Source organism: Equus przewalskii, chromosome 23 (assembly GCF_037783145.1).
Source record: "Equus przewalskii isolate Varuska chromosome 23, EquPr2, whole genome shotgun sequence".
Lineage (NCBI taxonomy): Eukaryota > Metazoa > Chordata > Mammalia > Perissodactyla > Equidae > Equus > Equus przewalskii.
The window spans coordinates 6,498,503-6,510,564 of NC_091853.1; the positions used below are offsets into that span (position 1 = coordinate 6,498,503).

Below are 12,062 nucleotides of genomic sequence, written 5' to 3' on the forward strand. Positions count from 1 at the left end.
ATATATTCTAGGCGCTGGTCAGTAACCGCTGTCGGTTGTCACTGGAGGAGCGCACGCGGTGGAGTCAGGGCTGCCGGGGTCCAATCCCACTCTGAAACTCGTCAGCTTTGCAGGCTCTCTCTAAATCTCAGCCCCTTCGTCTATAAAATGGTGATCATAAGGCCTCTTTCACGAGGATTTCGTAAGCGGATGATGTCTACAAAGCAGTTAGCACAACCCTCTGCACCCAGCAGATGCTTGGAGGGGATCACTACTGTTCTTCCTGTCGCTGTTATTATCACTCTCGCGAAAGTAGGGCAAGTTTCAGATTAGTAAGCATTTTAAAGAATTGCATTTGTATGATTTTTAAATATAAACAGCAATCACAGTTGGGCCAACCAGCTATCCTTGGGCAGAATTTTGTCCTTAATGAATAAAAATAATCACCAGTAATTTATAAATAGCACGTAACAAGCACTAAGCAGTTCTGACTTCCATCACACTGTGCAAATGTAAGAGATACCAACTACACTTAAACACTGTGTGTTCTCCTAAGTGGGCAGACATGTTGTTTGAATGTCTGGGGCAGGTGAGCGAGGAGGAGGGGGAGGAGGTTAGAAAACTTCATTTATTTACATTACAGAAAAATTCCACAGCCTTTCATTAAATTGCCACAAATTTTTATTTCCTCATGGCCAATTAAATCCAATTCCACTAAAACCACAGAAGACTTTTTTTTGAAGTATTTTATAATGAGCTGAAAAATGCTTATCAGAATGAAAGAGCTGACAAAACAAAACTCGACGAGATGGCCCCAGAGGAGGAAGTGCTTCACAGAGAGCCCCCAAGAGGCAACCCAGGAGCCACCACGTAAAGTCTTGCTGGCTTTTCATAGGATGAAATGACCCCAGTGGCAAGTACACCACAGAGCTAAGTCGGGCCTATCTTGTGCAGATATTGACCTCTCACCCTGGGGTGGGCACTTGGCACCCGAAGGGGCAGGACCGGCCAGAAGAGCAGGGTCCAGGGGCTGAGACTGTAGATGGGAGATTGGGAACAGGCACGTCCTCTCGCCTCAAGCAGACGGGGCCTCTGTGAGACTGAGACCACCAAGCCCCTACTCGCGAAGGTACCCAAGTGAAAAAAGTGAAGACATGCCAAAGTGGGGTTATAAAAACGGGGTCATTGTAAGTGTTACCATTAAACCAACTAATAGGATTAACACACACACACACACAAATACAACTTGGAGATATATAAACAATATAACATAATAATGCAATATATAAACATATATAATGTTAGAGCAGATGAAGAGCCGGTGCGATGGCCAGTGATGACCAGTGCAGTGCAGGCTGAGGACTGGGCCACAAGGCGTCCATCCTCACAATTCTGGCTGTAGAGAACCCTGGGTAAGTGAGTTTGGAGGAGGATTTTATCTCCAGAAAATTATCCTCTGCACTCCGATTCCCTTCTAAGCTTTGACTACCTCATGTCCTGAGGTTGGAGCAGTGGGAGGCCAGAAATGACCGGGAGAAGAACTCAAAGGAAAAGCCACATGTGACTTTAGTGTTGTTTTCGATTTTTCTCACAGGACTCTGTAAGATACCCCCATCCCAAAAGTTGATGGCTGAGATTACTAAAAAGGAGCAGCTCACAGAGAGGTATGAAATATAGCTTACTACAGGGGAAACTTACCAATATATTCTGATTAAAAAAAAGAAGAAAACAAGATTCTCAACATAAAAGCCATTCCTAGAGAAGCAGTATGGTGGGTTGGCGATAACTGCATTGGGGGTCAGAAGAATATGTTTTCAGTCCTTACTCTCCTTAGGCATGTCAGGTGGGGGTACCAGGTCACCCCAGTGGAACACAGAGCTGGTCCCCAGCAGAGGACAATCATGTCTTCACTTGAACCCACAACTCCATTCGGTCTTTGTTCTCTTGTCTCTCAGGATGCTCTTTCTCTGCGCTTACTGCTGTCTCCTCTTCCTCACTGCTAAAAATCGGTGAACTCGACCTTAATCCTCAGAGCTCTTCTCACTTCGGTTAACACTCACTCCTAAGTGGCCTCATCCCAGACCATGGCTTCAAATGCCACCGTATACTCAAGGCTCCCAAACTTGTGTCTCTAGCCCAAATCCTTCCCTGGAACTCCAGCTCGCTCTAGATATCTCCACTAAGATATGTACTGGGCGTCTCAATTTAATACGTCTAAAAATGAACTTTCAACCTCCACCAGGTGCCCGCCCATCCATCCTGCACAAGAGCTGCTCTGAGACTTTTCCCCTTTTCAGTCAATGGCTTCCCGTTCCAGTGGGTCAGCCAAAAGCCCTGGAGGGATCCTTTCTCCTCTTTCTCTCACACTCCCATCAGAAAATACCATGAGTTCCTACCTGCAAATAAATCCAAAATCCAGACCCTTCTCTTGTCCCTGCTGCTGCCACCCCGGACCAGGCCACTGTCATCTCTCACCGGGACACTTGCTGTCACCCAATATCTGGTCTCCCTGCTTCCACTGTGGCTATTGTCTTGACGCCACATTGAGAATGAGCCATGCCACATTGCTCTTCTCTTCAAAACCCTCTGCTGCCTCCGATTTCACTGCCAGAAGCTTCTCTGCAGCTCCGCAGCTCTACAGAACAACCAGCTAGCTCTTTGCCCATATCGCCTACCATTCTCCGACATCACTCACACGGCTCCAGTCACTCCAGCCTCCTCCCTGGTCCTCAGCACGCCAAGCATAGCCCCCTCAGAACTTCGCACTTACTATTTCCTCTGACTAGAATGTTCTCCCCCTCAGATACCTGCAGGCTCCCTCTGGTTAAATATGGCCTCATAAGAGAGATGCCTTCTCCGACAACACCGTATAAAATGACAACCCATCCAGTCTCATCATTGCCTCTCCCCCTTACCCTCCTTTATATTTCTGCATAATACCCATTGCCACCTGATATATATCCCCTTGCTGTTTTTTCACAGCCTGTTGATTTCCCCCATTAAAATATAGGCTCCTTGACAGCAAGGACTTCATTTTATTTACTGCTGGACCCTCAGCACCTTTGATGGTGCCTGTCATATGATAGGTACTTAATATTTATTTATTTATTGAACGAGTGAATGAACGACATTGGGACACCATGAAAGTTTACTAACAACAGAAATAGGTAGGAGTAAAGCTTTCAGATACACTATACTCATATTTTCAGATACACTATACTTACACAGATATATCATACACTGTACTCATATACTCAAATCTGTGTCATGTTCAGTCCTGGTACACCAAGTACAGCCCTCCCAACTCCCAATTAACATCACTAAAAATAATTTAGGTGGCCATATATGTGATGCTTTCTGATCATGTTCATTCATTGAACAACCATTATATTTGGACAGATCAGACTTTATGCTTAGATCAAATTCAAGAATCTGAAACATTATTTAAAGCTCCTCTCCCAATTGCCTCCTTTAACTATCTCCTTTAACAAAATTAATTACCCTCATAAGTACCCTCTGTAGATAAACTCCTCTTATTTTTTTCTTTCCAACATAGAAGAACATTTCCAAACATAGTTGGACTCCAATAAAAAGCAACAAAATGGTGGGAAGAGAGGTAGACTCTTATAACTTGAAAATGAGAAGCAATCCATCTTTTTTCCCTTTCAGGGGTATGATGAAAGATACCAGTGAAGACAAACTCGACTTCATTTCCTACCTGGATGACCTTGCTGCCTGCATAGGCGCGAAGCCCAATGTCCCATTTCTCTTCCTCAAGGATCCCAGACTAGCTTGGGAAGTCTTTTTTGGACCATGTACTCCTTACCAGTATCGCCTAACAGGCCCTGGAAAATGGGATGGAGCCAGAAATGCCATCCTGACCCAGTGGGACAGGACGATGAAACCCTTAAAAACTCGATTTGTTCCTGATTCCTCCAAGCCTGTCTCCATGTCACATTACTTAAAAGCTTGGGGGGCGTCTGTCCTACTTGCCTCTCTTCTGCTGGTCTTCAGATCTTCACCTTTATTGAAATTGGTGCGAGATAAACTACAGGATAGAAGTTCCCCTTATTTACCAGTTAGTATCTGGTGAGGATGAATCTGATTGACCGCAAGGGTTGCACTAAATCATGTTAATCGTGTCTCCTGATATTTTGTGCAACCCTTCTCTCCTCGCCACCATAGCTGCGATCACCCAAGGTCAGGTCCAGTCACCTCCTATCTGAATCATTGTACCTTCTTCTCTGGTCTCAGTACCTCCTTTCTTGCCTCCCTTTCCAATCCTTATCCTACTCTGCTACCTAAGCAATTATTCTAAAATGAAAATATTGTCATTGTTCCCATCAAGATCCTGGTTGGGAATAAGACGGCACTCAAACTTTGTAATTTGTGGAAATTTTAATATAGGGATTATTTAAAAGATTTTGGCAGATTGTAGAGAAATCATATGGATAATGAAATACCCCCAGACTGGTAACAGCGAGGTATTTTTACCATCCCTAGGCCTAATGAGGCAGGGGGTGAAAGCAATTATGAGAGAAAGAAGGAGAGATTGACAATGTGGAAGGGCCACCTCGCAAGAGCTATGACCTTCAGCTGACAGATGAAGGCAGTCTGGGGTGCCCCCACAAGTACAGAGCTGGGGAAATAAGTTGCCTGACCTTATTCTCTTCCCTCTCTCTGATCCCCTGCCCTTGCTCCCCAATGTTCTAACCCAATCAAAACTCAGAGGGCAAGGTTGCTAGCTGTTGTGGATTGAATTGTGTTCCCCAAAAAGACATATCCAAGTCCTAACTCTGACATCTGGGAATGTGGCCTTATTTGGAAATAGGATCTTTGCCAATGGAATCAAGTTAAGATGAGATCATACTGTAGTTTGCACTAGATCCAATATGACCGATATCCTTATAAAAAGAGGATAAGACAGATAGACACAGACGTGGTGGAGGATTCCATTGTGTGTTTACAATCTAAGGATCACCAAGCAAGCAAACACGGGAAACTAGAATGAGGCATGGAACAGACTTTCCCTCAAAACCTCTTGAGGGAACCAACCCTGCCAACACCTGGATTCCAGACTTCTAGCCTCCAGAAAAGTGAAAGAATAAGCCACCTGGCTTGTGGTACTTGTGGTACAGCAATCCTAGGAAACTAATACACCAACTGATGTCGTCCGTGGAGCTCAGCCTCCTCAGGCACGGAGCAGAGTGAAGATGACAGACGGTGCACGTGGAACGGCAAACGGAAGGATCCAGCGCAGACGTGTTGCTTTCCAGTTTACAGTCCTTCAGTTTCTCCCTTGATTAGAGATAACAGTCCAAATTCCTTGACCTAGAAGAGGAGACCCTTCATGATGAGTCCCTTTGCCCAGGTCGCCAGCATCCTGTCCTGCAGCTCCCCACCACCCCATCTCAAACTCTACCACCCAGTGCTACCAAACAACGAAATGTCATAGCTCCTCACTTTGGCACAAGCCGCTGCCTCTGCCAGGCACAAGGATCTACCCCTGACTATTTGTCTTTCAAGAGAGAGCTCAGTGTTCTCCCTCTGTGAAGCCTGCCCTGAACCCTGAAAGGAGAGTTGACCACCCTGCATAGCGAATGCCCCTCAGGTACTGCTGTTGTTGCTCTTTTCTTACTGTAGTATAATTTTGTTTTTGTGTCTGTCTGCCTATAAGTGGTGAGTTCCTGAGAGAAACCATGTCTTGTTCAGATAAAACAATGTCTGATACAAAGTATTGCTAAATAAATATTTGATGACTGAACAGTGGCCTCACCGGCTGACATTCCCCGCCTGTCCTCTTCTACCCACATTCTGTTCTTTCGCCAACGTGATAAATTATCTCAGATTTCCTCAGCCATGCACCTGGACCAGGACAGTCCACCAACAGCTCATTTTATAAGAAAAAGACAATCCATATGGCAATTAGAGTAAATACAGCTCTGTAGTAACCGGGAGCCGTGTGAGCTGACTGAAAGCACTAACTCCAGAATTAATTCTGTTAATTCGTTAATTCATTCAACAAATATTTATTGAGCACCAACTGTGTTCCAAGCACTATTCTAGACCAGGAGGACACAGCAGTGAATAGAAAGAGAAACATCCTTGGCTTCACAGAATTTACAATCCAGTGTGAGAGGTAGAAAATAAACAATACAAATGGATAGTGATAAGTGCCATGAAGAAAAATAAAGTAGGTTTAAGAGACAGAGAGTGCTAGGGGGTTAGATAGGATGCTCTTGAAATGTCCTTAGCAGATCTTGCAAGAAGTGAGGCTATAGCCCATGTGAATATTTTACGGAAGGCTGTTGTTTCGGGCCGAGGGATCAGCAAGGAGAACATGAAGCAGGAATGTTAGAACAACACCTTCCAACCTGGCTCACATCGTGGCACATAGAAATGATGCTATTTGTATGCCACGGTGGGATAAACTGGAGGGGTGGGGGCATAATTCCTAATTAAGTTTTGTTTTTTGCTTTTTTTTTTTTTTGCTTGAGGAAGATTGCCACTGAGCTAACATCTGTGCCAATCTTCCTCCATTTTTTGTATGTAGGACACAGCCACAGCGTGGCTTGACAGATGGTGCTAGGTCCACACCCGGGATCTGAACCTGCAAACCTCGGGCTGCCAAAGCGGAGCACATAAACTTAATCACTACACCATGATGCTGGCCCCCCTAATTAAGATTTTTAAGGACAATCTCTTCAAGTTAGCATAAGCTAGTCTGAAAATAATGTAAGACCATTTCATAGCCATTCAAAAAATCACAACAGTTGAAATATTTAAAGAATGTAACTTTTCTTTTATTAATAAACATAACGTTAAAAGACTTTTGTATCATAGGAATAGATTCCAGTCCAATCAAACTTTTTCAAAACAAGTAGCTCAAGTAAGACAGTGCGAATTCGTAGACGGGGCCTGAACTAGTAGACGGGGTGCGCTTGGTCAGAGCATTCACCCTGCAGGTGCATTGGCCACAAATGCACAGAATTACCTATTATATGTGAAGATGGGATGGGAGTTGCAACCGCCAGGAAACCCCACCAACTCCATGCCCCCTCAACACTCCACCCACCACCGCCACCACCGTTCCTACCAACCCACTGTACCAACTCCGCCAGCAAGTCCACGGCCCCTTGTCCACAGTGGGCAATGGCACATTCTGCAGGTCCTGCTAAAGTGAATGCTCAGGTGGTTCAGCTCAAACCCCAGAGCAGCCAGGGAAAGCATCAAATGCAGCATCCCCGCATCGTGCTGACCCCCTGACCAGACGATGCAGAGCAGGCTGTCGGAAAGGCTGCTCCTGGTCTCAGACCCCCGCCCAGGCGCTCCGGTTGTCCTGGTCTAACCTGGCCTACCTGAGGGCTAAGGGGACCAATTTCTCCAGCACAGTGGGTGGGAAGCTTTGTGTTAGAAGACCTGTAAGAAGAAAATGTGACAGAGTGGAAGGGATGGGGCAGGAGAGTGAAAGGAAATGAAGAACAATAGGAAAATATTCACTAGTGAATATTTGTGTATTATGACAATTTCACTTTCCTGTAATGTTGTAACTTGAGAGATTCAGATAACAAATCCCCAGATAAGAAAACTCCTTGTGATTATTTCCTTACATCTCTTCTAGGTTATGCACTCTTAGAAGGCAGGAGCGGAAAGAAGCCTGATGAAAGGCAGTTCAATAAAGCAGTTCATTGAATTGAATTGGGTTTGCCCAGGCTAACAGTTCTCTCAAAGTCCCCCAGATTTAGGGCAGCCCCAGTGTCTGACTGGTTAAGTTCAGCACACTCCACATTGGTGGCCCAGGTTTAGTTCCCGGGTGCAGACCTACACCACTCATCTATCAATGGCCATGCTGTGGTGGCAGCTCACATACAAAAAAAAGAGGAAGATTGGCAGCAGATATTAGCTCAGGGTGAATCTTCCTTATCAAAAAAAAAAAAAAGTCTCTCAAATTTATTTTCAGTAGACTCTGAGAATAGTCTGATGACTAGAGCAATGGCACTGAGGTCCATGGGGCCCTCAGCAGGTCCAATGTCTGTACTTCTAGGTACAAGAAATGTGTCAATTCTCCTAAATCAGCAGGAGAGAAGAGAGATCAACAGCCACTGTTTATTAAAGATAACTTTCTTATACTCCAAAACTTCAAACTTCCCCAGAGAAAAATAAGACTAAACTCTTACTTGAGCAAACAGGGTCCAGGAGTTGACTCTCCTTGCAATATTGCTTGTAGCAAGACAGAGAGTTGGGGTGGTCCACGTGGTCTCTGCACCTCTCTGTGAAATGTGCCATGCTCTTTCTGGATCCTGTATGTTCCCAGATACACTTTGTCCCCACTCCTAATGCTTCCTCCTGTGAAAGGACCTCAGTCGGTATGGCCCTGGGCCTCTCTCCATCGCTTCCTCGCCGCCTCTGGGTCTGGGCAGGTGCAGTGATTCATCTGTCTGGTAAATCTGGGGAGAATAATTGCTCCCCCACCAGCTCTGCAGTCTTTCTGGTGGGAGTGAGCCTGCCTACAGAGAACGTATGTTCTCCTCTGCTCCAGGCACAGGATGGGGGTATAAATGGCAGCCCCATATATTCTAGCTTAACCTCTATCAATAATTAAGTGAATATTTTGGACTCAACCCTTACTCTTTGTTTTATTTGATAAATTGTCCAGAACTCAGGTGAGGAAATTAGGTACTATTTAGGGGTGGGGACTCTGAGACCCCAACCCTGTACACTGTACACGTTGCCACTTGGTTGTACTTCTAAATCCCACTTCCTAGTGTCCCCTTGGAATCACGATCTTTACTGGTACATCATTGACATGCGAAATAAAAACCACCCGACTATCACATTCCTTTCTTTTAATTTATTGGCTTGCTATTTTATCAGCTTCCTACCTTAAAGGATTATCCACATACTTTCACCTACAACTTACTCTCTATATTGCCTCTGCTTTGGAAACAGAGATCCACTGGCAGTAAAGGCTGACAGGCGATGACTCTATGGTTTCACCCTAATCCGAGCTCCCCTCACCCCTTAATGCTCACAACAACCTAGGAGGTAAGTCCAGTTGTTATAATCCTCATTTTACAGATGAAGAACTTGAAGAAGAGAGGTTAAGTAATTTTCCCAAGGTCACACAGCTACTAAGAGAGATGGAACCATGATTCCAACCAAGGCACAGCTTCCCTCTAGAGTCCCTGCACTTCCCCACATATCACTGTAGGGGAGGAAAAGTTGTCCTCAACCCTTTTAGAGTCCCTGGCTGGCTCTGAAAATTAAACCAACAAAGACAGACTAACAGGAGAAAAGCACACAATTTGTATTGAATTTTTACACATACATGGGAGCTTCACAAGAAAATGAAGCCCCGAAGAAGTGACCAGAGCAGGAAGTTTTTATACCTCTTAGACAAAGAGACAATAAATTTGTGAAGAATTGGTGAGACAGAGGGGTTTGGGCTAGGGGTAGTAAGTGGTGAAGAAGTCACTAGGAAAATAAGGGTTAGTTTAACAGGGTTTGCTTGTACAGATTTCTCAGCCCCACATTCCCTGTCTCTGGTGACAAGAATGCCTTCCTTCCTCCATTCAGGGCAGGCACCAGACACGGGAGTTTCATGACTGTTTCAGGGAAGAAGGTGGGGGATGCGACCTTCCTGCTTCCACCATTTTCTCAAACTCTTCCAGCTTAAGATACTCAATATGCCAAGGCACCATATTTGGGGCATGTGTCCTGAACCTCATCAGCTGCACCCACCTAAACTTACCACCTCAGATACACAGGCTAGAATGAAAGTTACCTGCTCACACTTTGGAAGAAGAAATATACAAAACACAGAAATGAGGCCAAGAGGATACCTGCATGCCCTTTCAATGTCACACTGAAGCATGGTTTAACAATCCTCATAAGGATTATTTCATTTTCTGGGAGAATTTACCGTTTTCTGTCTTTTCTATTTGCTATTAATCAGGGACTCAGAATCTATGAAGCTATGTTAACGTGTAGATTTAAGTCCAATGAAGATGCAAATAATTTCCCTCTAGTAGAAGAGATAATCCCAAAAGTTATGGTATATTTCCCTGCAAAACATTAATCAGTTTCGTTTCTAAATTAGATAATATATTCTAACAATTCTTTATTAAACTGCCTATAAATACCCAGTTCCTTAAAATGCCCTCTGAACTGACTTTACCGTCGTACTGGTTCCCTCACTAATTAATGATTAAATCTTTGACAAGGGTTCATTCTATGTTTGCAAAAAAATTATGTTTATACCTTCTGAAAAGTACACTTTTACACCCTAGAAGTGAGAGAACCATTACAAGGACTTTTCTAAATAAGTCTTTTCCGCAACCAATTAAATCTGGCGAGAAGGGCCCGCCTGGTGCCTGCGACTGCCCCAGAGTCACAGCAGCAGGGTACAGGGGAAAGGGCAGGGACTGTAAAGCCAGAGCGGCCTGGGTTTGCATATGACCAGGTCCCTTTCCGGCTCAACGATTTGGGGAAATTCACTCTCTTTCTCTAAGTCTCATTTTATGTCTATGAAATGGGGATAAATATTTCTACTAACAGAGTTATCGTGGGCATTAAATGAAGTAATACATCGGGTATTTACACAGAGCCTGAGTCCTAGTGGGTGATCAGTACACATGTCAGTCACCTCCCTTTTTCCCAGGGCGATGCTGGCAAATGTCTTGCAACGACTTTCCAAAAGAAAGGCAGTTTGCGGGCCGGCCCGGTGCCGCAGCGGTTAAGGTCTCACGTTCCGTTTCTCGCCAGCCCGGGGTTCACTGGCTCGGATCCCCGGTGCGGACATGGCACCGCTTGGCACGCCATGCTGTGTGTGGTAGGCGTCCCACATATAAAGTAGAGGAAGATGGGCACGGATGTTAGCTCAGGGCCAGGCTTCCTCAGCAAAAAGAGGAGGGCTGGCAGTAGTTAGCTCATGGCTAATCTTCCTCAAAAAAAAAAGAGGCAGTTTGCAGCGTCTGCGGATTTCCACGGCGCATATACTCCCACCCTGGCTGACTCAGCCCGCCAAGCTGAATGCAGAATCAGGAAGAGATCCTACAACTGGCCCCCCTCGCACGTCTCTACAAGCTGGCTCACTCTCCCCCCCGTTCTCCTAACTCCTTCTCCTCTGTCAGACGTCAGCTCAAACACTTCATCAGGGGAGCCGCCCTGATCCCCAGGCTAGATCAAGTTCCCTGTTATTTTTTCTCACGGTATTATATGTCTTTGCTTCAGGATCCTTCTCACAATTTGTAATTATAGATTTATAATTATTAATTAATTAGCATCTATCACAATCATTCTGCTGTAAGTGCCAGGAAGACAGAGACCACATCTGTTTTGCTCTCCATTATATCCCCATACCTAGCGCAATGTCTGTTACAAAGAAGGGGCTCGATAAGTACGTGGTGAATTAAGCAAGCAAACAAGCAATTGAAGTTGGATGGATGGATAGATGGCTGCATGGATGGATGGATGGATGGAACTGAGTTTTTGTCCGTCCTCCAAATTTTATGCAGTTACTTCCCCTCTAACTGGTGTTCAGCCGTCCTCTGAACACTTCTGCACAAAGTTGCTCAAATCAGTCCTCTACAGAAGCTAAACATTTCCCGATGGCTGGAGAACCACAGTACAGTGACGTACTTCCTAAGTGGAAAGTATCATCATCTGACTACTTGATGCCCAAGGACTAAACGCCACTTAACTTCTGCAGGGCTGAGTTTCATCAGTGAACTGGATATTCCAGTGCCAGCCACTGCTTCAGCCGAGTGTGAGCTTGCCACCCAGCCACTGTGCCTCAAAAGTCAGCCTCTAGAATTCAGACAGTGCTCCAGAGTCCACTTTGGAACTTGGGTCCACATCCAATTTCCTTCTCTTCTGCATATGTTTCTTACCACCACTCATATATAATGTCTTCTATCCAAGTTACATGCTAAGATCAACATTTACTCAGCTTGACTCTTCTAGAGAAATAATTTTCATTTGTAACTAGAAACATTTTCCCATAGTCAGAATGATCATCTTCACTATCTAAAGATGTATTTTTTCTTTTTTTTTTTTCCCAAGGAAGATTAGCCCTGAGCTAA

At 44.8% G+C, this 12,062-nt stretch overlaps 1 protein-coding gene across 2 annotated transcripts in view; it reads left to right on the forward strand.

Moving 5' to 3' along the window:
- The window catches only part of FMO4 (flavin containing dimethylaniline monoxygenase 4), a 28,144-nt gene extending 22,401 nt beyond the window's left edge, over positions 1-5,743 (forward strand). For both annotated transcript variants that reach the window (XM_008535781.2, XM_008535779.2), the window contains exons 8-9: positions 1,574-1,643; positions 3,649-5,743. In XM_008535781.2, coding sequence (XP_008534003.1) covers positions 1,574-1,643; positions 3,649-4,072 — 494 coding nt within the window. In that variant the 3' untranslated portion in view covers positions 4,073-5,743. The remainder of the gene's footprint in view (positions 1-1,573; positions 1,644-3,648) is intronic.
- The last annotated feature ends 6,319 nt before the right edge of the window (positions 5,744-12,062 follow it).